This window comes from Phytophthora cinnamomi, assembly GCF_018691715.1.
Source record: "Phytophthora cinnamomi strain GKB4 chromosome Unknown Contig99, whole genome shotgun sequence".
NCBI classification, from domain to species: Eukaryota; Oomycota; class Peronosporomycetes; order Peronosporales; family Peronosporaceae; genus Phytophthora; species Phytophthora cinnamomi.
This window is the reverse complement of record NW_027151032.1, coordinates 479,846-507,288: the sequence shown is the minus strand read 5'-3', so window position 1 is coordinate 507,288 and position 27,443 is coordinate 479,846. Positions and strand designations below refer to the sequence as shown.

The window sequence follows — 27,443 nt, the reverse complement described above, 5'->3', positions numbered from 1 at the left end:
TACACGCCCGACGAATTGTCTTCTTCTTTTTACGTTTTCACCTCCTCACGCATTTTCCTCCCACTGAGGCTGAGATCCACTTCAGTCGCGGCACACGACATGATGCGACGGCGCTGCCGCTCACTTGGGCTGGTGCACGCGGCCCATGCGCGTGGGCTTCTGTCGCCGGCCCTCGAACGAGCGCTTGGGCGGCTGGCGCTGGCGGAAGCTGTCCTTCTTCCGCAGACCCTGCGGCCGCTCCTCCTCGTCGTTCACGGCGCGCTCGTGGTACTCGTCGTGGTGCATGCGCTTCTGCTCGAGCACCTTGACGGTCTCGCGCAGGTGCATCGAGTTCTCCACGTCGTGGATGAGGTGATTGATGCGCTCCATCTCCTCCAGGTGGTGGCGCTCCTTGGCCGGCAGCTTCCACGAGCTGAGCGAGTCCGAGTGCTCGAACTCCTGCAGCAGCACGAAGCCGTCGGCGCCCGGCTCGGCCGCCACGGGCATGTTGTAGTGGAAGCGGTTGTTCTTGGGGCTCCAGCGCAGGCGCGGGATCGAGTCCAGCAGCACGCTGTCGCTGTCGACCATCATGGACATCGTCGCCATCGTGGGGGGCGGATTGGCTGCTGCTGCTTGGGCTGTTGCTGGCTTCTTGGGTTGTGAGGACGGGCTCTCCTAGCGGTGGTGCCTGCATACTCAGATCAAGAGGCACGACTTCAACGTCAGGGGGATGGACCTGCGCGCTGATTGGTTGCGCTTTTAGCTGCCTGGTCAAAGAAACGAGCCATCATTTGCAAATCCGGTTTCCTGTATTATTCGATAATATAAATCGACGATTCAATGTCTCTGACGACCTCTATGTTTGGTTATCCTGACAGATTGCATCGTGTGGTTGCCGTTTGAGGGCTGAGTGATGGCAGGAGTGATGGTAGCACGGCCAACTTCAACTTGGGCGGTACAGTGCCCGCTGCGGGCGGAGGGATATGCCGCAGTATCGGCGCACTGCGCGAGACGCTGAGCGGGGCGGCCACGACGAACTCGGTCTTGGTGGCCACCTGGTGCCACCCGCGCGCGGCCGCGAGCTTCGCACCGCCGCCGATCACGGTCTTCTGCGGCGGAGTCTTCAGTCGGATGCGGTCTCCCTTGCCACTCGGCTCCTGAGCGTAGTTGCTCGCCTCTTGGCTCAGCGACTGGACTGCAATGACAGCGTCCGCGTCCGACGCGGCTGTCAGGAAAGTGGAGACGTCAGTGTGGATCATCATGTCCGAGTCGGAGGAGCACGAGCTGCAGCCTGTCATCGGGCGGTCACGTGTACCAGCGGAATGGTCTGCAGGATCCACAATGCCCAGCTGGGCCTGCATCTCGCGTCGGATTTCGAGCCAGTCGTCTGGCTGCTGGGACGGCGCTGCATACGATGCTCGCTGTTTCCTGGCCTTTAGCTCTTTGAGCGACGAGGACTTGCTCAGTAAATCCCCGCCTAGAACGCAGTAGGGGGCGGGTTGTTTCACGGGACTCCATAGTCCCATCGGCGCGAGACGCTGTTGTTCAAACGAGCTGACCGCACAGTAGTTTTGTGCTGAGATGTGCTCTGGTGAGGTGAGCACATAGTTGGCGTCGAGTGTGTCGTTGGAGCTGAAGATCTCAACTGCCTTCGTCTGGCTGGACGACAGCGTGTGGCTGTTTTGTTGACGATCCAAGTCATTTAGCATTCGACTCGTTACAAAATGGTTGGGGAACCCCTGGTTGCGAGCAGCACCATGCCGATGGAACGCCTCGCTGTCGCGGTGAAGCTTGCCAATTCGCGCGTTGTTTGTTGAAGCGCCGTCTGTCTTCGGGTGTTGAGTACTAGGGAGCAGTGCTTCAGACTGCTGCTTAGTGAGGTATTTCACACGCCACACCGTGTTGGAAATCCGAGACATTTGTTGGAGCGCTATTGTGATCGTCCGAGATGTGTCCGTGGGCAACGCCCCAACGACAAAGAGTCCATCTTCAGACAAAAACTGAATTTTCACGAACTGCTTCAGATTGACTTCCACCCAGTCTCCTGATTTGGGCTTCCTCCTAGCTGCACTACCCGTTGCCTCAACTCGATCTAGACTCACACCGTAATGTCGTCTTTCGGAGTCTTCTATAGGTAGCACAGGAGAATCATTGGCTTGTTCTCTGGTTTGTGTTGGTGCATTTCGTTGCCATACCATTTTAGAGTGATCAGATTTTTTCGGGCGCGGCACCACGACTTTATGTCCGCTTGATGTAGCAGGGCTGACCGGTGCTAACTCGGCAGCGCGAATAAGCGGCATCATGTCACGGATAATAGCGTCTCGTTTGCCTTTACCCTTGAACGCAACGATTTCCGGGTCAGGAAAAGAGGCGACGTTGGCCAGAAGTTTAATTGCTCGACGACACCGCACCGCCTTTGCTTGAAGTTTTGAGTCATTTATGCCAGCTTCTTTGATGTTGAGAAGAGTTTCAAAGAGCGGTGGGATAGCAGCGAGCATCTCGCTTTCGTCTTGAAATTCGCGTGTTGCAGCTTCGGGTTTAAAATCTTCTTGCATTGTCTTTTCTTCTTTAAGTGACATCTGTCGAGCGATAGCAATCAAAGCTACCAGACCGTACGCAGGGAGATTGACAGTATCCCGGATAGCCTCAGACGGGAAATGCGGAGCATCCAGCTGTCGTATTGTCAATGCTTCCGACAAAAGAACTTTCGGATATCGACACTCAAGGAAGGTAGCAACAAGAATGACCACTTCGAGTCTTGTTCGTCGTGGGAGCGCTAAAATTTCATCTATCCATATCTTTGGCATTAATCGCGCGTTTTGAGCTTGCCGAGCAGGCGCAAAGTGACTATGTGCATTGTGGAGATAACTTTCAGTATTGTGAAACGTAACGATAGCCTGAAGTCTCCTGAGATCCGGTTGTTCCTCAGGGGGCGATACCTTGTAAGCAATATCGATCAAGCTTGCGGTGCAACTTAACTCGGTTGAGTCATCCACAGCGACTTCTGATTCCACCCACACATCACATACCGAACCAAATTTGCTTCCACTCGCTACCGATTTCTTGGGAAGTTTGAGTAGACTAGTAACGAACTCATCGAATTCTTCAACCGCTTGCTGTCTCTCGGCTGTTGAGATGAAGTGGCCATCCAAAATCCACACATTGGATAACAATGCGACCACTTTCTTTCGATAAGCATCGACAGTGTTGCCTTTGAACAGGGCAGTGTTCCCTACCAAGCGCACCTCCAGCAAATGCACATCTCGAATGCACACCAAATCTTCAAAACAAATTCGATTTCGTTCTAAGTACAAAAAGCCCAATGCTCGGAAAGATGCTAGCGGTTCAAGATTCTTGAGCTGGTTGCCAGTGAGATCAATCCTCCAAATCTTCCTTAGCGCGATAATCCCTTCGATGTCCTTAATTTGGTTGCTGTCCACGTAGAGCGATCGAAGGTTTCTGCATAACTCTAGGTGTTTGATGCGCTCGATGTCTGAATCGGACAAGTGCAGCACCAGCAGATCCGGCAGCGGTGCCTTGGCCCGGGCACGGATAAACGCAGCGTCCGGTGACCTCATTCCGCCTTCCTCGTGCGATTGAAGCCGAAGTATTTCTGAACGTTAAAAATGCTTTGCTTTATTTATCAGCGATCGATTCAGCATTATAATATGGATATTCACTTAACCCCATTTCAACGGCATTGTCCCCGCAACAAGCCCCTGGAGCAAGATTGTAGTCTAAAACCAAATCTTTACCTTGTCGTTGCGATCACTACTATCCTAACCTGAGAAATTGAACGCATCGACGCTCTGTCCTTTACGAGGAAGAACGGTTTGAGGAAGGCGGTGCGTTTTTCTCCGTGTGGTTGAGGTGTCGACTGCTCGGGTCAAAACCATATCTAGATCCGAGCTAGCAATTCGATTCAGTTGCTCGATCGAGTTAGCAGGAACATCACCATCGACTGGCTGGAAGACAATCTTGCCTTGCTTTTTCTTCTTCTTGTTGAGCTTTTCGTTGTCACCCACGGGAAGGTCGTGTTGCTGGTTAGTTCTCACAGCAAAACTGTGACTCCACATTTCGTCGTAGTTGATAGAGGGAACTCTTTCTTGGGCAGAGAAGATTGCTGTTGGTGTCACATGTGGAGAAAATGCCGGTTGGCTATGAGCACGAATCATGGACGACAGTGCTGTGGCTGCAGTTGGGGCAGTCTTGACACGTTGTTCATCCATTCGTCGGGCTGCCTCACGTTCGGTAAGTTCCATACATCTTGACTTCCACTTGTTGCAACGTTTCTGAGGTAAGAACCAAATACGTTAGCTCATCGCGACAAAGTATGAATTGCGGGAATTGGTTGCTATACCTGCGTGAGCTCGTGAAGTTTCTGAAGATGCTGATTATCGTGCCGAAGGTCTTCGATTACTTTGTTCGTATGCTCTTTCCACTCCTGTTCTTCTTTACTGACATCTCCCTTTAGCTTATCGATAGTTCGGGCAGCTGTTAAGTGCATTTTCTTCATCGTGGCCACCTCTCTCAACCGAAGGTGGCTTTCTTGCTCCAAAATCTCATTCTCTACTTTCTGCGAGATGAATTAATGACAACCCCATTCTTGTCAATGACATTACGACAGCCAGATGGGGAGATAGTAGAAGCTCACCATTCGCTGGAAGTGCTTTGCCTGCTGCGTGAATCGGTGCATCAAATTGTCCACACCGATACTCTGTAGTTGGAGTTCGTCCTTCAGTTTGGCATTTGCCACCAGTGCGTTCTAGCAAGTAAAACCTGCGTGTCAGCGTTACAGGCAGCAGAAAAAATACCACTACGTTACTGCAGAATACCTTGCTTTCTTCCGACATGGCATTAAATGCCTTCTTGAGATAATCTGCATCGAGTTCTTGAAGGGCTTTACGAAACGTCTACAGATATCAAATGAGATGATGATGAAACTTCGCACTCGCAGCAAACTGAGGTGAGACTACCTTTTCTAGCGCCATTTTGTGATTAAACATGTCGAGCCGCACTTTGTGGATTTCCTCGGCGTGAGTCTTGTTCTCTTGCTCCATTTCTTGCATAAGTTGCTCAACACGATCGCGCAGCTTGACGTTGGCTGCTTCCAGGACATCATAGGCCTCTACATGCAGCTCTAGCTGGCAAACTTGACGGCGCAGAACGTCGATCTCATGCTCAGCTTGCTGTTTCTGCGTTGCGTGCTCGTCCTCCAGTAGGCGAAGTGTTTCCTGGTGCTTTTCAGCCTCCCGCTGCAGCAAATTCTCCATTGCGTTGATCTGGTCCTGCTTACTCTTGTTGTCGCGGGTCATACGTTCGATGATTTTGGCCTCCTCGCGTAATTGGGCCTCCGCTTCCTCGACCCGCTTACGAAGCTCATCCGTGCAAACCGACAAGAACCATAAACACGGTCAAGGCGTCTAACGTTCCTGAGCTTAAATGATACAGTCACTAAGCAGATAAATTTGTAGGGAAAGGATATTCATTCGTAGCGATGGCAGCATTTGTGCTCGTAGTTGACGCTCCCGCCTTCTTGTTTCTGCATCAAAGGTTCACGCATCCAAGTGCGGTCAATAAAACCGCAGATGCTGCAACGACTACCGCGTTCGTACGCACTTCTTCTTGGGGCCCATTGCTGTAGCTACGACGATGGATGAAAATGCCACAACCCCAAATAACTGGCCGTTACGTTCGAATCAACTGCTATTCATTTATGCATTTACATCTTCATTTTGATACAAATATCACACAGTGGTCTTGGCAATAGACAAACGTTCTCAGTTTAGGCACCAAGGTGAACTCAAACACTTGACGTCGCGGGAATTGAAGTTGTGTGTGTGCGCTTTTCTTCACGCTGAAATGAAAGCCACGGCGACTTGTGGGTGTACCGGCAGGCTAAGCCACACAACTTCTACAGCTTGTACAAGTTGCAAGTTGCAGCTCACGTGTCCTCGTGCTCGAGCCCTGCTCACAATGTCGCGAGACATGCGTTCATCACGGCTTTCTGTGGCCGGCAGGAATATTTCGTTGCAATACCATTCAACGACTCCGCTTCATGGGGGTACAGCTCACTGCAACATGCACCGAGTCGAGCGGCAGTGCGAACGAGAAAAAAATCCCGTTGGTACATGTACTTTCGCCTGCAACGCTAAAAAAGCGACTCCTCTCTCGTCGAATCGAGGCCGATTAATGGCGCGTACAGTGATCAACGGAAGTGTCTCCCCCTTCACCATCCGGTTATGTGCCCAGCCCCAGACCAGTGCACGGAGACCAGGGCATTCGCAGATCCGCCGGCTTGCTGTCCGAACCTCCGACTTCACAGCAGGAAAGGAAGAGCAAACCACAGGGCGATTGATTAACTCTAGTCGACGATTGAACCATGCGCACACCGATGAAGTTGGCGCTCGTGATGGCCATGGCCTCGGTTGCTATTTCGACCTCGTCAGCTGTCTCGTTCCAGGACTCGAAAGTCGCAGGCGAGAGCGACACGGTCGGAGTCGTCGTGCCCGCCGATGTTTCGCTCGAGAACAAGGCGGTGACCAGCAAGAAGGGGATCGACACCGCCGCGACGCTACTTCCAACCTTCTCAGATGACGCGACCCAGTCCATACAGCAGACCGACTCGACGGAGCAAACGCAGCAAACGGAGACGTTCTCTAAGCCGGACACCGCGTTAAAAAACAAGGCGGTGACCAGCAAGAAGGGGATCGACACCGCCGCGACGCTACTTCCAACCTTCTCAGATGACAACCCGGACAAGTACACGGACACCTCGGTGCAGCAGACCGATGTGACACCAGCTCCAGCAAAAACACCGTGCCCGACACTGCCTCAGGCAACACCAGCGGCAACCACGCCCACCGCTGAGAAAACTCCTGCTCCCGCGACGCCCACCGCTGAGGGGACTCCAGCGCCAGCGACACCTGCCGCTGAAGTGACTCCTGCACCGACAACACCTGAGGCGCCGACGGCCGAGGTGACCCCTGCGCCGAGTACGCCGGCAAGTGAGGACTCTACACCGGCCAAGACCCCGTGCCCGTCACTGCCGCAAGCCACTCCGGCCGCCACTGGGTCTACCGACGAAACTACAGAAACCACGACGGACACGTCCACGGATACCTCGGTGGATGAATCTGGAGATGTCACCCCGGAGCCAACCACTCCGACTGGCGACGATGAGACGGAGGAGTCTGGCGCGACGGAAGACCAGGGCAGCGCTGGCGAGACGGAGGAATCTAGCACAACGGAAGACCAGAGCGGCGGCGATGTGACGCCGGCGCCCACCTCCATCGATGAGGAAGATGGATCGACGTCCACGGCAAGGACTCCGTGCCCCACGCTGCCGCAGCCGGACGACAACAACACCAAGACGCCGTGTCCGTCGCTCCCGCAGCCCAAGACACCGTGCCCGTCGTTGCCGCAGCCGACAGAGCCGTCCACCACCACCCCGGACAACGCCGTTCAGAAGCAGCAGACCTCCGGCAGCGCCAACGTGCAGAGCTCCGCTGCCGCCGATCGGATTGCGCCTGCGCTGGCAGCGGTGGCTGTCTCGGCCGTCTACCTGCTCCTATAGAGTTGCTCCGTGGTCAGCGATCCACTAACCAGAAGTCTCGTGCCGTCCATGTATGTGCGTCAAATGTTCCGAGATGTCATTACTGCAGACAGAAGTGCAGTAGAGCTCGTCGATACAGTGAGAGAGATCGCCGGCGCCATTTAAAGCTAATCAACCATTCTTGTCCCCCCCCACGCCGTCGCCGGGCCGAGGTTCAGACGGACCAGCCTCTGCATCACCATCCTATGATCTTCCTGCCTTTTGAAAAGGCATTGCCAACACTTTCGAGAGCCACGGTACCGCTTTACAACTGCGTCGCTGCAGCGACTGAGGCGGGTCAAAGCCAATAACCATCCTTCGCAATACATGAATGTACCCAAGCGACCCTCCTTGCTTATCTTCTGGAGTAAAACTTCGCTTCGACGGCCAAACTATAACCCTGTCGTGAACGCAGCCTGCTTCCGCGTCGGAAATTCCAACTTGGAAGCATCACCATTTACCGCGCAATATCAGTTACCGTTCGATACCCACCAGACACCACCAGAATGCCGCCAGCTGCTTTCGCGATTCCCAGGGTCTGTTTTCGCCTCTGCGCGAAGTGCTTGACCACGACGCGGATGTCTGGGCCAAACCACTCTGGCGCCATGCCCGCAGGCGCTGCCCACTCGACAATCTCCGCAGAGGAGCCGACCGACTTGACGCCGCACAGGACCGTACCAACCAGCGGAGAATGCAAGTGACGAAGCTCGCGGTGATCGCGGCGGCTTGCGTGGCGCTGGCCTCGAACCCCGGAGGCGTTGACGCCGCGGACACCAATTCCATCACCTTCGGCAACACAGACCTGTCGGCCGCCGGCAACGCCGGCTTGGTGGCGTCCGACGCTGACACAGGCAAGACGCCGTGTCCTTCACTGCCGCAGGCCACCAGCGCCGCCAATTCACCGGCAGCAGCCCCGGCAGCCACCGAGGTCCCTGCAGCCCCAGCAGCCACCGAGGCTCCAGTAGCGACAGAAGCCCCGGCGACTCCAGCTGCACCGGAAGCAACAGCGGCCCCGCCTGCTGCTGCGACCACAGCGAAGACCCCCTGTCCATCATTGCCGCAGCCTGCGCTGTCCAGCAGCTCCAGCGGCGCAACCGACTACAGCAGTAGCAGCAGCAGCAGCAGCAGCACGTCTGGCAAAAGCCCGTGTCCATCGTTGCAGACGGCGTCGACTTCATCTGATGGTTCGGTGGCGGCACCTTGCCCTACGTTAAAGACCGCGACGGCAGCTCCGTGCCCGTCGCTCTCGACTGCCTCCAAGTCATCGTCCGGGGACGCTAGTGGCAGTGGTACAAGTGGAGCCGCGGAGGTAGCCCTCTCCAGTTTGACGGTGGTCGCCGTGTCGGCCTCGGCTTTGCTGCTGCTCTAGACGCCTCGTTGGGAATGCGTGTTGATGGTGTGCTGGTCGTTGGTTGATAAGATGCGTGAAATGGACAGAGGCTGTCGCAACGAGCTCCGAGTTTATCTATCATTGCTAGAAAAGGAAAGCAGAGCGACGCCGCAGTAATATAAAAGTTAAAACGTTTTCTTCTCAACCGAGGACGGGAATGCATCCTACTACAAACGTAAGTTCTGTTACATGTACTACCAAGATACTCTTGGCACGAGCTGTAGAAGCTCTGCAAGCACTCGGGATGGGCCTGTCAAGGACTTGCGCGACTATTACATGCGGACATTCTGCCACAGCATGAGCCGGAGCCTCCAATCTTCCGCAAAGGCGGTGCAGTGCGCGAACAGGCAATTGCTGGCTGATCAGTGCATGTATAATACACGTAGTCTAAAGTTGGAAGTATTATCAAATGAGAACGACGCATACTTGTGCTGTGGTATGGTACACACACTAGCGTACCGCAATCCAGAGGTAGCTCCAGGAACCAGCTACAGTGTACTGCAGTGCAGTAGCTTCACGATTCCTGGGCTGCTATCGGTGCAATCCCAATCACTCCTCATTTGAGAAGCTAAGATAATAATCCGGTTCAAAAAGGGGGAAACCTTCCAGCTCAACAATATTTATGCTTTCGAACGCGGAGATGACTTTGGGTTCGTGGGGCCGGAAGTTGGTCGGTGCAGATTTCACACAGTTGCGGACAGTTCTCAGACTCGAAGTAAAGTTCATTCCCTCATCATGTGTGAAATACTGCCGCTGCTTTTCAGCTAAGAGGTTTTCAAATAGGTTTCTTTTTCACGGAGAAACATGCTGCTGAGTGGAAACCAGCTGCTGGGCAGAAATCTATCACTAACTGTAAAACAAAACTAACATATCTGGTATTGCGTTCCTATCTGAAATACACACCACACACAGTTAAATATCGAAACCGTAACGTTTCGGTTATTTGTGCATTTCTACGGCACCGAAATGCGGCCACTCCAGCGGTGACAGAGCAAATGGCGGCGGCGTACAAGGCGAGCGAGAAGCGCTGGAAGCGCGCGACGGACGCGGATCTGCTGACCGACGAGGCGCTGCTGGACCCGCGCAACCTGACCAAGGAGCAGCATGCAAAAGTGCGGCGCGTGGGCTCCTGGAAGTGGGGCCCGGAGGACGAGGAGCGGCCTGTGCTGGCCTTCGACGCGTTCGGCGCCTCGCACCGCGGCTTCTGCGTGATCCCCGACGCCCTTGACGCCAAGACGCAGCTGCAATTCGCGCACGCCTGCCTGTACGTGAGGTGCCGCCGGTTGCTGTCGCTACGAGAGCGAGTGCTGATCACTGGTGTTTGTCGTCATCTTCCATGGCTGCAGGACCGAGTTTACGGAGGAGCCGCACGTGACCAACATGCACCAGCAGAACAAGCAAATGACAGACATTTGGCGCAAGGCGCGCGAGTCGCACCCGCTGGACCCGGCGGCGTCTCCACTGCTCTCGAAGTTGTGCTGGGCGGCCTTGGGCTACCACTACGACTGGACTGCACGGAAATACTATCGACACAGCTTTTCCGCCGTGCCCAAGTTGTTGCAGCAGCTCGGTGCTCGCTGCGCAAGCGCGTGTGGCATGACGCTTTCGGCCGAGGCGGTGATTGTCAACTTCTACAAGAGCAAGTCGGCCATGGGCGGCCATCTAGACGACGTCGAGTACACGATGGATCACCCCGTAGTGTCGCTCTCGCTCGGCAGTTGCTGTGTGTTCCTCATGGGTGGACACACCAAGGACGACCCACCGCTTGAGATTCTGCTGCGCAGCGGTGACATCGCCATCATGGGCGGGGAATCCAGGACGTGCTACCACGGCGTGGCTCGCGTGCTGCCCACCCCATTTGACCTGCCGAGCGACACATTCGACGCGCTTCCTCAGGACGAGGATGACCGGGAGGAGTATGAAGCTGTGCGCACGTACCTGGGCACCCAGCGCATTAACATCAACGTGCGGCAGGTGTACCCAGCGGCTGAATCTGTATCCCCGTCCACCGATTAACTGGAAATAGAGACCCCTTTGCCCCATGACGAATGACGACTCATCTGATACTGTAGCAGCGAGCAGAGAGCAAGTACAGTACCACCAACTCGTGCTCACGTTGCCCAGATGGCGAATGTAGAAGATCGCTGCAGCCAGTGGACGACTGCCGCGTTTCGTCAGGAGAAGCCAGAGTTCAGCACTCGGCCCGACAGAATGGAAGACGCCCGCGTTCACCGGGCAATGTCGCGCTTGCGGTATCCGTTTAAATTCGGTCGCAGCACCGCCCAGGCGTGTGCCATCTGAGGTGGCGACTGGAGAGATGAGAAGGAGACCAGTTAATTGAGCGTCTGTTGATCTTGGCTCGGCTCAGCTTGACGGGGTTCGCAAAATCCCTATGCTGCGGGCTCAAAAGCTCAAGAGCACGCAGCAAGCAGCTCTGGACCACAGGTTGGAAATCTTTAACAAATGGATACACTCTGTCATCACTGCATCTCTATGCGGCGCGGCCACTGCAACGAGGTTCAACTGTGGCAGGACGACAGCTCGTGTCTTTGGGCCCCGAATTGACTACTGTAGCAGCCCCAATTTGGGGCTGCTGGTCAATTGAGCGCGGCAACTTGTCCCCCTGCAAACCGCGCTAGCGCTAGTCTACCTGCTAAGTTGTCTGCCGGCCGCAATGATAGGTACCGCTACATACCCACGCGGAGCTCGTCCCATTCCAGGCGGTCGTAACGGCAGATTGACGCTCGCAAGTAAAACCAAGCATTGCCCCGTTGGCTGCGATCCTTCAGGGCGCTCTGCGAACTTGCAGGTTGCACGCGCTGAGAGCACGGCGCAGCTTCTGCTCGCCGAGCGGCTAAGCGTAACACAAGCAGAGGCAGCGCAGGCCGTCCCGACGCTGGCGCCGAGCCCTGTTGCCGACCCAAGCAGCGCGGTGTCGTGAAAAATATGACGCTCATGAGTTCAGTGAGTCAGGGGCCTGTCGTCCTAACTTTTAAGCCATTTTAACTTCTTTGGTTTTCTTAACGAGTGCGACCATGATTCTTCTATTTGACAAAAGGTGGTGCTTTCCTAACTGAAGTTCTGATACTTCGATGCCAATAGCATCACTACTTGACATCTATTTTCTGCAAATTTCAAAACTAGCCACACACGAACGAAACGACATGGCGCGCGTCTCTTGTCGCCGCGTTTCGACTCGAAATAGCCGGAGGCCGGTCTCCACAGAATGGCACACCTCATTAAACGTTTTGCCTCGTGCCGCGCATCCGAGTTCGTGAAACGCACGCGCCGCCAGGACACGCGCGATGGCCCAGTACCCCACGCCCACGCCCACGGACGAGGCCTCGCGCCTGGAGCGGCGTCGCAAGCAGTGCCGCGTGAGCCAGCGGCGCTACCGCGACAAGAAGGGCTCGACCGAGTACAACCTCAAGCTGGATGTCAACAGCCTGCGCGAGAGCGTGCAGTCGCTCAAGGGCCTGCGAGAGCTGCTGGAGACCAAGCTCTGGAGCTCCAAGCTCGCGCAGAACGCGGCCGTGCTCAAGGCCGTGGAGCAGTACTACTCCGTGTTCGAGCAGGGGCTGCACAACCCCGAGGCCGGCGGCGAGAACGTGCGCCGATGCTTCCAAATGCAGCTGGGCTTCCTCGGCGCGTTCCTGGATCCGAACGTGCAGTTTGGAGACGCGCACGGGCTACGAGACGTGCTCGAGCAGTGGCACCGCCGCACGCAGTTCCACGCGTGGATCGAGTCGGGCTTCGTGTCCGCGGAGGTCTTCGGCTCCAACGACTCGCCCGTCGTCGTGGCGCAGGGCACGCTCACCGTACTGATCAACCGCGTCACCCTCGAGAAGATCTACCCGCGCGCACTCGACAACCCGGAGCTCGCGTCCATGCTGATCGACCACGTGGTCGAGTACCGGACGACCACCACCTTTTCCTTCAACGACCGCGCGCAGGTCGAGCGTCTCGACTGGGAGGTGGACTATCTCGGCGGACTCAGCAATTTGCTCGGCAGCGCTATCGACGCGTCGTATGTTCTGCAAGGCGCGTTGCTCGCTGAAGGCTCCAAGCTGAGTGCGAGCGTTGAGGATGACACCGCAGACGGTCGGCGACAGCGCGGCATGGTGGACCGCGAGCTGGAGCGGGCCGGGCTGAACGACTCGTCGCGCCTGGACCCGGATTTTATCATGACCTGACAGCGCAGCAAGGATCCGATGCCCGCACAACCTATTAGTTTTAGTCTCGCCGTATGAAAGACCTCGCTGGCCCTGGAGAACTATCTCGCTGGACAGCGCATCAATAATATAAGTGTTAGCTCGATTCACCTTGACGGAGGACAATACTGTACTGTACTTTTATAGCTGAACGCCATCCGCTATAGACACGCGGCGGTTCAACCGCTTCAACTACTGGTGGAAGCCGACTGAAGTCGAGCACTGCCTCGCCGTGAGGCTGCCTGGCTCCATGATCCTGCCGGCCTGCTAGCGCCTGTTGGGTGTGAAAGCACCTTGGCGGATTAGCGCGACGCAGTCCTGGCTCGGGGACTCCAGGTGAAAACAAAAAGGCCTCCGTGACGACTTCAACTTGGTTTGTAAAACATGGGGATAGATTTGCCTGCGAGCAGAGGCTAAGTTTGACGACACTCCTACGACATAATGTAGGACAGGCCGAGTCTGTCGTTGCTCTCGTCCAGCTCGACGGGCGTGACTTGGCCGAGCTTGCAGCAGTCGGAGATCAGCGCGCGCTGCATGATGCGCGAGGTGGCGTAGGTGCTGCCCAGGCGCTGGTTGATGCCGGCGATGAAGTCGACGTCGAGGTCCTGGCGCTCCACTTGCGAGCGCTCGTTGAACACGTACGTGGTGCAGGTCGGGTACTCGATCTCGCGGCTGAGCAGAACCTGCACCAGCTCCTCGTTCGCGAGGATGTGTGGGAACATGTGCTCGATGGAGCCGCGGTTCAGCCGGACGGCGAGTATCCCCTTCGCCACGACGATGGGCGCGTTCTCGGTGCCGCAAACCTCGGCCGACAGCATGCGCACTGACAGGTTGGCGTGGAACTGCGTGTACAGATGCCACTGATCGATCACGGCCGAGACTCCTCGGGAGTCGCCGAACTCGACGTCCTTGTCCATGAAGGCCCTCACGAAGCCCACTTGCATGTCGAAGCACTTCTGCACTCGGTCACCGCCCGCCTCGGGGTTGTGCAGCCCGTGTGCGAAGACCGTGTAGTATTGCTCGGCGGCTTTGAGCACGGCGCCCTCGCGCGCCAGGCGTGTGCTCCAGATTTTGGTCTCCAGCAGTTCGCGCATACCCTGCAGGCGCTGCACGTGCTCGCGCAGGTTGTTGACGTCCAGCTTGAGGTTGTACTCAGCCGAACCCTTCTTGTCGCGGTAGCGCCGCTGACTCATGCGGCACTGGCGACGGCGGCGCTCCCGACGGTGCTGCGCCTCCTCCTCGGGCGTCAGGACCTCGGGCTTGTCTTGCATGTGCAGCAGCGCCGCAACTGCGGTGACGGGCATAACGGCGTCATACTGGAACGTCGCCATTGAGTCTGGCGCAACTGTTGCACGCGGGCTCTTCCGATCTGCGGTGCCGAGCGCAAATGATGAACTCAGGGCCCTGAGCGAGGCCGCGAGCACGTGGTAACGGTTGCGCAGAAGAGGGCGAGGACGGAGTCCGGAACGGTTCGCTCGCTGGAGTAACATCCACCGGCCCCCAAATGAGTCGCCGAGGTCGCCTCAAAGACACGCGAGACGCTGGAAACAATATTCCCGGTCATCGGAGGCGCCAGGGTGGGAGGTAATGCGATGTGTGCCTACGACTCACTGAGCGGGGTTACATGCGCTGGCACCTTTTGCCGTGCCGCATCGATCTGCAAGCGAGACGCTTTCGCGACGGGGTATTAGCTGCCGTGCGTTAGACCTCAGTAGTTTCAATAGCCTTGGTACAGGGCGTGGACGCAAAACCTCCCAGAGCGACTACCCCATTGCAGGAAAGACGTTTCTGGTGTTGTGTGCGAACAATTTTTTCGGAGCATGCTATTGTTGTAACTTTCGCGGCTTACCAGCTCTCCCCACTGGAGATTTTCTCAACAGGAAATACATGTAGCTTCTCGACTATATGGCTTTAGCGTCCACAGTACGTTGCAGCCCGCAAGTTGAAGTCTCTTTTTTTTGGTCCAGGGGACCAAATTTAGAGTCTTGAAGGCACAAACGACCATCGCGCGGACCAAAGCAACGTGATGGCGGAGGAGGCGGACGCCGCCGCCTGTCGAGCGGAGATCCCGCCCATGCTGTCGCAGCAGGAGCGCGACGCGCTGGTGTACACACCACAGTGCCAGCAGCGGTGGGGCGAGCGGCGGGACGAAGGCGCCGCGCCGCCGCCACCAGCGGAAGACATCGAGGAGTTCCTCAAGGAGTTCGCGTGGCTCAAGGAGACGGAGCTGGTGCGTTGGTCCGCAGCAATAGTGGAACGCATTGTGACGCGATATCACTCTAACCACCGGCATGTCCATTTGCCATGGTTTGCAGGCGCTGCAGTGCCTGTTTGAGGGCGAGTTCGACGTGCCCAAGGCCGTGCGACTGCTCCGCGCTGCCCGCCGAGAACAATACAAGGCGCGACGTGATCGGGACGAGCGTCTGCCGTCCGAAGAGTTTACAAATGCAGTGACGACGCACGGCAAGAAGTTCCACCTTGTAAAGGTACGTACGGAGCTGCTAAGTTAGCAGTGCTAACCCCCGTGGGGTCAGATAAATATTCACATTGATATTTTTTTTTTCTTGAGCAGAAGGCGCTTGGGAAGAAGGTGATAACGCGCGAGGTAGTGAGTAAGTATTACCTGTGGAAGCGCACGCCGGAGTTCAGGGAGTGGAGGCTACGACAGACGGTGAAGAGGACCAAGAAGAAAAAGAAGGAAGCCGCACTGATGCGCCACTGGGGCGACGATTCGGATGAAGATTCCGAGACGAAGACATTCCTGGGCTACCACAACGAGCGCTGCGAGCTGTGCGCGACGGGAGGGAAGTTGCTCTGCTGCGACGGCTGTGCGCGTGCATACCACTTCAGCTGCGTCCAGCCGCCGATCACTAAAATACCCCGCCAAGATGAAGACTGGTTCTGCGCGCACTGCCAGAAGGCATTTGGAGGTCCAAAGCCGAAGCTTATGCCAAGCGAGTTCGGTCTTGCTAGTGCCCCTTTCCCTGGTGTCGCGCGCTCGTTGAGCGAAGCAATTACGGATGCCAGTAGCTACGAGGACGAAGACGACCAAAGCGATTACTCGGATGATGATGAAGATGACGACGAAGGTGCTGGTTCAGACTCTAATGACGATTCACGGAGCGATCATGGCAGCAACACATCTGAATTTCCCAGTACAGAAGAGCTGAGCCCGAGCGCCGGAAACCCTGGAAGCCTGACAGACAACGAGTCGGATAGTACCGGCATAAAAATTCCGTCATCGTCTTCTGGAGCAGGTAGTAGTCGAAGCAGTGGAGCGGCTCAGCAGTCAAGAAGCCCTGCAGAGGGCTCACCTGCTGGGCAGCAACGGCAACCCAGAGCAGAAATCCAGCCTACTGGGCCGACAAGTGACTCATCTCACGCGGCACCAAGCGGGTTCGTGGAGCATTCTGTCGAGTCTTCTCCAGCTGGCGTAAGGAGAGCTGCACCTGCGCAGTTGGAGAGGCCGGGCTCGGGCAGGAAGCGTCATCGGAAGATGCTGGCACCGCGTCGCATCCCTCCATCCCGGTTCGACAGCTGAATCGTCAGGATAATGTTTCTGTTTTTTATTATTTTTTTTCGTTGCCGTAATATGGATCGAGACTCCGGCAGCGTTGTGTCCCCAACACCAGATGCAAAACATCCTCTGAAGCTCATCGGTACTATTATACCTTTGTACATGTACAGTAGAAGTTTACAGCAAACAGGTGGAGCTCATTGGTCATCGATCGTAGAGCAAGCCTATTTTTTGAAAGCTGTTTCCAGAGATGCGACAGAAAAATTGATTCATTTCTCAAGAACACAGGATAAGACCAAATCAGTGGGTGGGTGGAGTGTCATCAATTCGAGAATGGCCGTGTCCGAGCCGGACGCCGCCGATTGTCGAGCGGAGATCCCGGCGCTGCTGACCGCGGCCGAGCAACAGCGGGACCAGCAGCTATACGCGCCGCAGTGTTGCCAGCGGTGGGGCTGGCGCGGCGGCGAGCGCCCCAAACTCTCCGCTGTCCAGATTGTGGAATTCGTTGAAACGTATGCGTGGCCCAAAGAGACGGAGATGGTGAATTATGCTTTGCAATGAACGGATTGTTGAATTGTGGGGGCTGAATGTATTGTGTTGTTTAGGCACTGCAATCCCTGTTCGAAGCGGACTATGCCGTCCCTGCTGCAGTGGAGATCATCCACGACGCTCGTCGGGAGAAGTTGAGGCTAAAACGAGAAGAGGCGGAACGGATTCACAAATTCATATTTGAGAAGGCCATCGATAGACACGGCAAGAAATTTCACCTCGTCAAGGTAGATGGGCCAAGTTTCGGCATTTGGCAGCAAATATGACGACTAACTTTCACATGTGCTCAATGATCAGAGGAGACTTGGTCGGCAGGTGACAACTCGCGAGTTGGTGAGCAAGTTTTACTTGTGGAAGAAAACGCCTGACTACGAGCAATGGCATGAGCGACAGCGGGAGAAAAAGAGAACAAAGGAAGCCAAGCGACTGGCTCGACTGCGGCCTGGTGCAGACCAACACAGGGAATACTGCGAGATGTGCTTGAAGGGCGGCAAGCTACTGTGCTGTGATGGCTGTGAACGGGCATATCACCTCAACTGTGTACGACCAGCTCTGTTAGATGTCCCCGAGGGCGACTGGTTCTGTTCCTGCTGTCGGGATGCTCTTTCGCAGCCAACGGCTGTCCAATCCAGTGGTGATGTTGCTGTACGTGGTCCAAGTACCATCAAACCAGCGTTGAAACCGAAGACGAAGGCAAATGGCAGCAGTCTGAAAGGGGGCAGTGGGTCCATGGTAGTTAGTCCCGTTCATAACGCGATGGACAAGGTCAAAACGAGAGCCTTGGCATCCCCGAAGAAGAGCTCTGAAAAGAGCGAACCGACAGTGCCTAGCGAGCCCGATGTCATACCCGGCCACGTTAGCGGAGGAAAGTTGAGTGCAAACGATGTCGTCAGTGATATTACAACGGAGTCTGAGTCGGATGGCGGTGCAGCCAAGGTTTTCCAGTCGCTATCTCCCCGTTGCCTTGTCACGACTCCCTTGAGGAAGCGAAAACTGAAGCATGCAAAAACCGAAGCTGGAGTTCGCCATTCGCAGTATACTTCGCCTTCACGCACACTTGAGTATCTGAGCAGCCCGTCACAAGCTGTCCGTCGCGAGGTGCTGCCTTTGCAACTGGAGTCGGTGTCCTCTGGTAGGAAACGCAAGCGCCGAACTGACACCCAACGTCACACCACACATTCTTACGCAATGAGCGTATGATGTCGATCGCGGACTAACACAAGTAGTGCCTCCTCCAGATTTCGGACATTTCCAGCGGAAGAACTGTTTAAAATTGTGCGTCGAGGTCCTTCATAAAATATGCATATGACAACTCGTCCACTGGTGAATAATGTGGATAGACACTGTACAACCGTTTTGAGATGCTTTTGTGGCCGCGCTACAACTAAGTTTTCTTTTTATCTTCAACTTCCGAAACAAAATTTCAAGTTGTATGGAACATGAACAATGCGCCAGCTCTGCGCTTCACGATTTCACTCAACTGTGACGTTAACGACGGCGTTGGCGATTGAATCCTCTTCCGAAGCCATTGCCAGAGCCCATGGGCACACCACCTCCAAAACCTGCCGCACCTTGGCCTCCGGCTGCACCCGCGAGTCCGTTACCACCAACCGAGCCGAAGTTCCCATTTGCGCCTTGGCCGCTGATTCCATTCCCGCCTTGCATACCGAAGCCACCCATGCCGTTTCCGTTGAATCCACCACCGACGTTCATCCCAGCACCAGCACCGCCGAACATCCCGCCACCGAGACCACTCATCGGGTTGCCAGCGCCGAAGCCATTCATCGGACCGCCAGCCCCGAAGCCGCCCATCGGACTGCCACCGAAGGCACCACCAGTTGCACCAGTCGCACCAAGTCCAGCACCAAGAGCGTTGTTGGTGTTACTAGCGGCGCCTGCTGGGGGCAAGAATGCACCGGGTTGTTGAGCTGCAGGTGTGGTTGCACCCGCAAAGCTAGTCGGTGCTGGTGTGGCCCTCGCCTTTCGGGGCACCGTCGCAGCTGGGGTTGCTGCGGGGCGCCCGCCCGTAGTTGTCGGAGCAGGAGTGGCGGGTGATCCAGGTGCACCGGGAGTTCCGGGGGCCGCAGCTGCTCCAGGTGTTCCAGGTGCTCCAGGTGCTCCGGGAGCTCCGGGTGCTCCAGGGGCTCCAGGTGCTCCAGGGGCAACCACTGCGGTGTTGGTGCTAGCCACCACCGTGGACGGAACGCTGACCGGAACAGGGATATACTGCGGCACTTCAACGGGAACAGGAATGGCGATCTTCTTGACTTTCTTCACGTGGTGGTGATGGTGATGGTGGTGGAAGTCTTCGTCGCCTTCAGTCGCTGGTGTGTCAGCGCTCTGTCGTAAACCACGAAGTGCGGGCGTATTCGGCGAAGGTTGCTCTCTATCCGTGACGGCTAGAATGCTCAGCGCTATGAATACAGCAACGGCAGCGGTGCTCTTCATTGTCGAAAACCGGCGACTTGGAGGGACAGAGAAAATAAGGTGTCGATGGGGAGGATGACAGCTTTGTCGCTCGCAAATTGGAGAATGCGCTGCAGGTTTGTGATACCGGGTCTGGTATCACTGGTCCGTTACGACGCCGACAAATTGCGATCCGAGTCGATCGACTGAGGTATGAAAGAGAGAGTCTGACTGAGTTTGGTGCATTTGCTTCACCTCAACCGACGATGGAGAGAGAACACATTGTTGTGACGCGTGACGACACCGTACTTCGAAATGATGCTTCAAAGCTGGTCATATTGAGGGCTATTCTTTTGCTGGGTTGAGAGCGCCATCGAATATCTGTTCCTGTGTTGTTGTGGGAAGCGCTACATTTTCGCTCGTGGCAAAAGGACGGTGAGATTACAAGGGAGCAACGGAGATGAAATTCTAACCGATGATAACAAGTTTTGCTGTGTTGGGCTATTGTTTTAATGGTACAAATAGTTTGTACAAGTGTCCCTACGGTAGCGACGAAAAGCGACACAGACCAGAAGAAAGTAACGGATTTCACGGAATACAGTAGTACCCGGGTCACAATTTACTTTTGCCCACAAAAAGCAATCACAGTTGGGGGGGGGGGGGCTTCTAAATTGTGTAGGGTTACAAAAATGCGGTAAGCGCCTTGATGGGAGGCACTCGTAGAGAATAACTCCAACTCGACAAAGAATACCTTTTCAGAATCACTCCATAACAACTGCAGGGAAAATCCTCCGCTACAAATGTATCGGATCAAAACGTGTTACTTACTTCGAAGTATTTCGTAAGATTGACTGTGCTACAATACTTCAAATATCGTGTATATTATCTCGTCGAGCACCGTGTTTAACGAGCTTCTGCGATCATTCGAAAAAGGGTATATCAAAGCCTGTTCTATATGACGTCACGTTATAACAAAATACATATTCGCCCTACTCGTCAACGATTCGACGTCGCCAAGTCCGTTACCGGGCTCCTCAATCAGCGACGCGCGTGCCATTGGTCCGGTGCAATGCAATGCACCGGGTGCATTGGTGGCTGAAAAATAAAGCTCTCACCTCTGCTATTCGTTCGATACCAACTGTTCCACCGGGTTCATATTTTGTGCAGGGCTTTTATTCTCTGATCCAAATTTTAAAACGTGACCGGGTTTCTATTTTGTGAAGGGTTTGTAATCGGTGAAATCCGTTAGTACGTCGAAGTAGATAATAAGGCGTCTAATGAAGCTAAAATTTAAAAGGAGAAGCCTAGACTGTGCGATTGGGAAGCTGCCATGGCTTTTCGAGGAAGCCCACCTAACCTATCAGGGTCAAACTGAGAAGACAGTTCTCTTCAGTCTGCTGATACTTTGCTCGTGAAATGGTAGTTCATGAACGACGTGTCAAGCCAAACCGCGGCTATTGAATGATTCTATGAAAAAAGGAAACGCGAAAAAAATAGCTTCGAATCAAGACAAACTCTAACGCACCTTGACGCATCACCAGCTGCCAGTTGACGCCCTGTTGACGTGAAGCTCTCCTTGATGACTACAGAGAACACCGGTTATAGTGGAGGTGTTTGGTCACCAACCCCCGAAGCTCTCTTATAGATTTATTGCTGTTATAAGAGGGAACCTATCATTTAACATACAAACTACTATTCCGCATGGGGTACATGGAGAGGAAACCTATCATTTAACATACGAACTACACCTTTTCCAGGCCAAGTTCACAAAGAACAAGGCCAAGTTAACAAAGAACAAAATCAAATGCACTGGAACCCAAATCAAATGCACAATGTGCAAGTTCAAGTGCATTTAAGCAAGTACAGTAGACCTTCCAAATCAAATACCCTGACAAATATGAAAATTGTAAGTACTTGCTTCTTGCTGCAGTTTAGCGACCAACTGGCATGTCCTCGAGCGCCGCCACCTTGACGGGGAATCTGAGCGTGTGGCGGTAGCATGACGCACAAAGCTGCGCGGTCGCAACGCGGGGGAAGAGCGTTTCGGCAGCCTCGATCAGGAAGCGTTGGCGGTGCGCTTTCATCGTTGTACCAGGCGGAACAGAGAGGATCTCCGCCCGGTGCTCTGTCATGAAGTCCTTAACAGCCGACTTGAACGTTGAAAACACGTTCTCAATCGGGTTAAGCATAGGTGAATAGGGGCCCAAACGTAGGAGAGTTGCTGCCGCAAACTCCGGCTCCTCGAAGACGGCCTCTGCGCGGGCGTGGCATTGTGCATTATCTAGCACCACCACCACCTTGCTCACGTCCGCGAACTTTCGCAATGTGTTGCGAATGAAGTCATTCGAGTGGTGGTACTTGTTGCTGCCCAGCTTCGTCTCGTAGTGAATGACCCCACCCTTGCCCACACAGGCAATCACCTGCAGATTTTGGCTACCCCCTGCAAGCACTTTCTTGACAGCGCGACGACTGCAAATGCTGCGACTACGCGTGCGGGACGGCCAAAGATTAAAATTGGTCTCGTCCATGTAGATAATGGAATTTCCATCGGCCTGCAGCTGTTCCAATCGGACGAGGAAGTCCCTGCGCTTGATTTTGTTTTGCTCAGTGTTCATGAACTGAGGCTCCTTGTGGAACTGCTTCATCGTAATGAAACTTGCATCCAGATGGTTCTTCACGGTTTTGTGGCGAAGTGGCTCCGCGAAATTTGCAGATCGCGGGGTTCCTCTCGTACACGGCGCCCGAACTGCCGACTAACGGAGGGGGTACTCCGATCTTCCGTGAAGTTGCTGATCCGCACCTTGTGTACCCGTCGGTGGGCTGGATCGCTCTTGGGGTGACCTCGGAAGACGCGCTTGCGGTCGAGACTTGGACTGTCTGGCGGACAGCGGGTACTTGTGGCAGCAGCGGGGATACTTCTACGCGCTGCGCCGGTATAGGTTCGAGTCGTTGATCTTGGGTTACCTGGATCGAGACTCGTAGGCCGATGTTGATCTTGGCCTGGGGTTGCCTTTTGTTTCGTGTGTGACCTTGTCTTGCCTTTCCTTGCTTGCCGCTTCCTCTAGCGGTGGGTTGAAACGAGGGTTGACGGACGCTGGGCCAAGCAATCCTGGCGTCCGGGGTGGTGGCGTCGCTGACTTGGCGGAACGTCGGGTGGGCCAAAGTATATCCCGTGCCCGGTAGCGCGAAGGCGAAGACCACTTGTGAGGAAGAAGGAAAAATCAACTCTGTTTAATGTGTTGCCATGTCCTATTACTGACCCTGCTTGTTCTCCTACACCGCTAATCTTGGCGCGTTATTACTGGCTCCTTGGACCTCGCTGACTCTCTCTACGGTGTTTGCGTCATCAGTGGGACTGAGATTCGGTGTCTATCTTCAAGATCAGCGTCATCCCTTTCGAGATCGATATCGTCGATTCTGATCGAATATGTCAGGTATTGGTTTTCGGCTTCCGTGGCATCTCTCTTGTGACCTTGACACTCTTCCGAGGTATTACATCCCTTGCCCTTGATCGATGGGTTGAGATCGCGGCATAATTTAATTCCCCGCTCCACCACAATCGTCCCCTGCACGAGAGAACACCGCGCAACGGTATTCGCTCGCTGCATCGTCTCTCAGTCGCGTAGTATCCTCTCCCATTCGCGCGCTTCGTGTCCTTGCTGGCGATGGATCGCAGTGATACCATGCCCGGCGGCCAGCGCACTCCAGATCGAGGTACTCCAGATCAAGGCTCTCCAGATCAAGGCTCTCCAGATCAAGGCTCCAGGGATCAGCCTCCGTCGTCTTCCGCAGATCGCGTGCCTCCTTCCAGCTCCAGATCGTCGTCGACAGGCTTGGGCTTGCATGTGGTGGCGGCTGCTGCGGGCTTCGAGGACGCTGGTGGCGCTTTCGACGAGCACCCGTCACCGGAAGACCCGTTACCGTGTCCTGTATGCGCCCAGGCTGCGTGCGCACCGACCGTGCATGTAGATCGGCCCCCTCTTGACCTCGCTGGAATCCGCACCTCCGTCCAAGCTATCCAAGCTTCAATCCAGCGTGTGGAAGAGGCTGTGGCGCGGGACACGCTGTCCCGCGAACTTCAGGATGAACACGCCGATCTCCAGCGTGCCCACACAACCTCTCTTCGTCATTCAGCCGAGCTGCACCGTCGCCTTTATTCAGCAGAAGCCAGCGCCCATCTATTCATTCGATTTTGCCAAGATCGCCATGACGCGCTGATTCAAGAGCTCGAGTTGGCGAATTCGCTGTTAGTTTCGCGCACGGCGGATGTAGACGCCCTCGGTGAGCAGATTGAACGCGTGGACAAGCGCCGGGGTGAGTTGGAGCAGCGGCAATCAGAATCCGACAATACCATCCAGCACCTGCGCGACCATGTTCGTGATCTTGAAGCCCAGATCACAGCGGTGACGAATCACCCCGATATAGGTCCGGTCCCACCTCCAGCTTTGGCACTCTGACTGCAGGCCCAAGATCGAGAGCTGCAAGACCTTGCTGCCGCCCTCACTACGGCGCAGCAACGTTGTCAGACGCTCGAGGAGTCCGAGATCGCCTTAGTCGAGGCTGCCGCCAGGCTTCGATCATAAACCGAGTCTCTCAGCCGCCGAGTATCTCGCCTTCGGGAGGAGAGGGACAGTCTTCAGGATGGTCTAACGGATGCTTTACGCCAGCGTGATCGAGCGGAGGACATGCGCAAGATGGAGTCCGAGCGGGTGATCAGGCGACGGGCTGATCTGCAGGCTCAAGGTTCGTTTCCGCCCCGCGGTACATTGATCTGTCTCGGCTTTAATGCTCACCCTGATCTTCCTGTTGTCTTCGTCTTCAGAGGCGCATGTCACCTCGATGAGGGCTTCTATTGCGCGACTGGAGCAGCAGATGGCGCAGTGGCGTAGTACCAGCATTGAAAACGGGCGCCTTCGAGATGTCGCGCAACAGGAGGCCGACTTACATCGCCAAGATCGTGATACCGCTGTCCAGGATCGTGACGCTGCCGCCCAAGATCGCAATGCCGTTGTCGCCGACTACCATTCGCTCCAGACTCACTGTCTCGATGCCTATAACCGCTTCTCAGCTGTGGCCGCTGTCATGGGCATGGATGCTGGTCTCCCGGATCCTTCCTCATTCACACATCATGATTTGCACACGCACATTGGGAGGGCCCGAAAAATTCCACGCACAGGTGCGTCCCCCGCGGCACTTCGAAATGTGCCCACTCCACGATCTCGATCGCCTACGTGGAAGACATCTACCAGCGTCAGACCCCCTACAGGAGGTAATCTCACAGCTGCAAGTGATGACGCCGTCACCGAGGTCGCGGGACCTGCGAGTCGAAGGCCCGAAGATCGGCACCGTTCAGGATCGAGCCAGGATGAAGAGATCGAGGTCACGGATGAATTCTCCGACGATGTAATACCGGAGATCGAGGGTGAGAGAAGCACAAGTTCCTCGACCCTCGGCATGCTCAGGGCACTGCTGTCGTCGATCTATAATTCATAATCTCCATTCCATTAGACCGATGCGGTCGACTTGAGTTTTTCCCCGTAGTAATACACGTATTCTTTGCATCAACTTCCTTCTTAGGCGACCGTAGTCGTCACGTCGAACTTAGGTGACACCCAGATTGACCATATACAAACGTGCACATACACCACCGGTCCAACTGACTTGCAGCCTTCCTACAAGCCATTCATCCCAACTACATTCGCGCAAAGACCAACTCATCCGCGATTTCACGCCTAGTGATCTTCATGTGACTGCATAACCTCAAATCGATGCTGGTTGGCCTGCTCTCGCAGGTAGTCATGTAGTAGATTATCAATCACCCCCGGTCTGCATGTAGATCGGCCAGTAGATCGAAACATAGGAGCAGACCGTGATATTCTGCTTCATTCACCGTAAGATCCATCGTATACTCTGAGGCGGCCGAAATTACTTGCCATCCGGGCAGACTCCACACAATCGCGCTGAAGGCTCCGCCATTGCGTTTCACCCGGGCTTATCCATCGAAACTAACCACTAACGGTTCTTCGTCGGGTTCCACCGTGGGTGGGGGCATCGAGATGGTCTGGCGAGGCTGCTTCCTGGGTGCTATCGAGGTCAGAATCGAATCGACTTCCTCTCGGGGCGTGATGCTTGCAGCCATCACACCCAAAATCTCATCTTCGCCTTTTGTACATTTCACAATCTCCAACGTCCAGCTCGAAAGCAATGCCGCCCATCTACCTAACCGGCCTTGCAACCCTGCAGAATTCATCAGTCACGCCAACGTCGAGTGGCGTGTCAACACCTTGGTCGATCTTGTCACGAGTTGCGTGTAGCAAATATCCAACATTCTGAGCAGTGCCAACACTTCCTTATCCACAATACCGTAGTTAATCTCGTTTGCCTTAAGTGTGCGGCTGGTAAAGGTCACCGGGTAATAAATGCCATCATGTTCTTGCACCAATGCAGCCGAGATCGCCCACTTGCTAGCATACACTATCACCACTGGTTCTCGCTCGGGATCGAAATGTTGCAGGATGGGTGCGTTGATGATCTTGCTCTTCAGTACCGCGAATGCTTCGGTTGCTCGGATCCACTTATCTTGCTCCTCGTCATCGTCCCCTGTCGGGTTGACTGCGGTATTGCTCTTAGACACCTTACTCGCTTCGAAAAAGTCAGCCTCCCGGAGTTCGTACAAGATTGACGCGTAGATCGCGAAATCTTCGATGAACCTGCTATAGTAGTTGAGGCTACCCAGGAATGATTGCATCGATCTCAGGGTCGTTGGGAAGGGCAAGCCAGCAAGGGACGACAAGTCTTTCGGCTGAGCCTCCATCCCTTTCGCAGAGACCTTATGTCCCAGGTAATCAACCTTCTTCAACCCCCAAAAGCTCTTCGCCACACTAATAGACAGATTCCACTCATCACAGGCATCCAGAAGTTTATCCACACGGATACACAGCATATCCCACGACCCTGCCGTGACCAAGATATCGTCGATATAAGATCTACGACCTAGTACTGAGGTCTTCTTCCCCACGTCGGGTTCACCTTCGCGAAACAGATCTACCGGGTTGGGTTGATCCCGATCTCCCAAGTCTTGGACCTGTTGATCTTGGTCGTTGGTGATCTTCAAGAAGCCATACAGCGCGTTATCAAGTAGTCGCTGATAGATTTGAGGTGCATTCTTCAATCCAAAGGGCATTCGGTTCCATTCGAACAGTCCAAATGGTGTGATAAATGCTGATATCGCACGGGCTCGATCTGTCATAGATACGACCCAGAACCCGCTTGCCATATCCAGTGAGCAATACCATAGTACTTTGTCGAGATCGTCTAGTAGGTCATTGATCAATGGCATGGGATAGACCATCAGGCGTGTCAAGCTGTTGACCACGCGATAATCGATGCAAAGTCTGATGTCGATCCCATTCTTCTTGATGATCACAACAATAGGTGATGCCCATGGTGAAGTAGAGTGCTTGATGATCTTGGCTGACAAAAGACCCTTGATCAATTGAAAGAGCTTCTCGCGAAACTGCGGTGCGACTTTCCTGACCCGTTGAGCGATAGGCTTGGCGTTCCCCACATCTATGTCGCAGATCGCCCCTTTTGCGGCTGGTGGTAAGGCGTTGCCTTTGCCTATCAGTAAATGCCGCCGGCGCCAGATGATGCTCCGTAGCTGGTCGATCTCTTCCTGAGTGTTGTCTCTTGAGTCTCCCACCTGAAGGTCTTCAATCTTGACATCTTCTGTTGTGGGTGTGACTTCCGGAAGTACCGCTAGGTGTCCTTCGACATCTTCCGCGTAGAGATCGCCGC

General features: G+C 54.9%; 12 protein-coding genes across 12 annotated transcripts; 6 read left to right on the top strand and 6 right to left on the bottom strand.

Annotated features, from left to right (window-relative positions):
• Positions 1 to 120: 120 nt before the first annotated feature.
• On the bottom strand, positions 121 to 585 carry IUM83_08458 (uncharacterized protein; the record flags this gene model as incomplete). The annotated part of the gene is made up of 1 exon (XM_067932831.1): positions 121 to 585. One exon carries the CDS (start codon positions 583 to 585, stop codon positions 121 to 123), a length of 465 nt encoding a protein of 154 aa, XP_067783366.1.
• Positions 586 to 845: 260 nt separating this feature from the next.
• On the bottom strand, positions 846 to 1,898 carry IUM83_08457 (tilB protein; the record flags this gene model as incomplete). Its single annotated transcript, XM_067932830.1, has 1 exon — positions 846 to 1,898. One exon carries the CDS (start codon positions 1,896 to 1,898, stop codon positions 846 to 848), a length of 1,053 nt encoding a protein of 350 aa, XP_067783359.1.
• Positions 1,899 to 4,333: 2,435 nt separating this feature from the next.
• On the bottom strand, positions 4,334 to 5,615 carry IUM83_08456 (protein kinase; the record flags this gene model as incomplete). Its single annotated transcript, XM_067932829.1, has 6 exons — positions 4,334 to 4,555; positions 4,634 to 4,744; positions 4,815 to 4,892; positions 4,956 to 5,276; positions 5,354 to 5,402; positions 5,599 to 5,615. The coding sequence occupies 6 exons, from the start codon at positions 5,613 to 5,615 to the stop codon at positions 4,334 to 4,336; spliced, it is 798 nt and encodes a 265-aa protein (XP_067783360.1).
• A 746-nt stretch (positions 5,616 to 6,361) lies between these two features.
• On the top strand, positions 6,362 to 7,555 carry IUM83_08455 (uncharacterized protein; the record flags this gene model as incomplete). Its single annotated transcript, XM_067932828.1, has 1 exon — positions 6,362 to 7,555. The coding sequence occupies one exon, from the start codon at positions 6,362 to 6,364 to the stop codon at positions 7,553 to 7,555; it is 1,194 nt and encodes a 397-aa protein (XP_067783358.1).
• Positions 7,556 to 8,264: 709 nt separating this feature from the next.
• On the top strand, positions 8,265 to 8,942 carry IUM83_08454 (uncharacterized protein; the record flags this gene model as incomplete). The annotated part of the gene is made up of 1 exon (XM_067932827.1): positions 8,265 to 8,942. One exon carries the CDS (start codon positions 8,265 to 8,267, stop codon positions 8,940 to 8,942), a length of 678 nt encoding a protein of 225 aa, XP_067783490.1.
• A 1,016-nt stretch (positions 8,943 to 9,958) lies between these two features.
• IUM83_08453 (alkylated DNA repair protein AlkB) lies at positions 9,959 to 10,979 on the top strand (the record flags this gene model as incomplete). Its single annotated transcript, XM_067932826.1, has 2 exons — positions 9,959 to 10,227; positions 10,310 to 10,979. 2 exons carry the CDS (start codon positions 9,959 to 9,961, stop codon positions 10,977 to 10,979), a joined length of 939 nt encoding a protein of 312 aa, XP_067783362.1.
• A 1,289-nt stretch (positions 10,980 to 12,268) lies between these two features.
• Positions 12,269 to 13,156, top strand: IUM83_08452 (Bzip transcription factor; the record flags this gene model as incomplete). Its single annotated transcript, XM_067932825.1, has 1 exon — positions 12,269 to 13,156. The coding sequence occupies one exon, from the start codon at positions 12,269 to 12,271 to the stop codon at positions 13,154 to 13,156; it is 888 nt and encodes a 295-aa protein (XP_067783354.1).
• Positions 13,157 to 13,605: 449 nt separating this feature from the next.
• Positions 13,606 to 13,896, bottom strand: IUM83_08451 (Bzip transcription factor; the record flags this gene model as incomplete). Its single annotated transcript, XM_067932824.1, has 1 exon — positions 13,606 to 13,896. One exon carries the CDS (start codon positions 13,894 to 13,896, stop codon positions 13,606 to 13,608), a length of 291 nt encoding a protein of 96 aa, XP_067783367.1.
• A 1,304-nt stretch (positions 13,897 to 15,200) lies between these two features.
• On the top strand, positions 15,201 to 16,344 carry IUM83_08450 (putative helicase; the record flags this gene model as incomplete). Its single annotated transcript, XM_067932823.1, has 4 exons — positions 15,201 to 15,404; positions 15,490 to 15,660; positions 15,747 to 16,263; positions 16,331 to 16,344. 4 exons carry the CDS (start codon positions 15,201 to 15,203, stop codon positions 16,342 to 16,344), a joined length of 906 nt encoding a protein of 301 aa, XP_067783361.1.
• Positions 16,345 to 17,024: 680 nt separating this feature from the next.
• IUM83_08449 (putative helicase) lies at positions 17,025 to 17,878 on the top strand (the record flags this gene model as incomplete). Its single annotated transcript, XM_067932822.1, has 4 exons — positions 17,025 to 17,231; positions 17,297 to 17,467; positions 17,538 to 17,780; positions 17,873 to 17,878. 4 exons carry the CDS (start codon positions 17,025 to 17,027, stop codon positions 17,876 to 17,878), a joined length of 627 nt encoding a protein of 208 aa, XP_067783543.1.
• Positions 17,879 to 18,728: 850 nt separating this feature from the next.
• IUM83_08448 (uncharacterized protein) lies at positions 18,729 to 19,052 on the bottom strand (the record flags this gene model as incomplete). The annotated part of the gene is made up of 1 exon (XM_067932821.1): positions 18,729 to 19,052. The coding sequence occupies one exon, from the start codon at positions 19,050 to 19,052 to the stop codon at positions 18,729 to 18,731; it is 324 nt and encodes a 107-aa protein (XP_067783405.1).
• A 2,525-nt stretch (positions 19,053 to 21,577) lies between these two features.
• IUM83_08447 (Replication protein A 70 kDa DNA-binding subunit) lies at positions 21,578 to 22,291 on the bottom strand (the record flags this gene model as incomplete). Its single annotated transcript, XM_067932820.1, has 1 exon — positions 21,578 to 22,291. The coding sequence occupies one exon, from the start codon at positions 22,289 to 22,291 to the stop codon at positions 21,578 to 21,580; it is 714 nt and encodes a 237-aa protein (XP_067783488.1).
• Between the last annotated feature and the right edge of the window lie 5,152 nt (positions 22,292 to 27,443).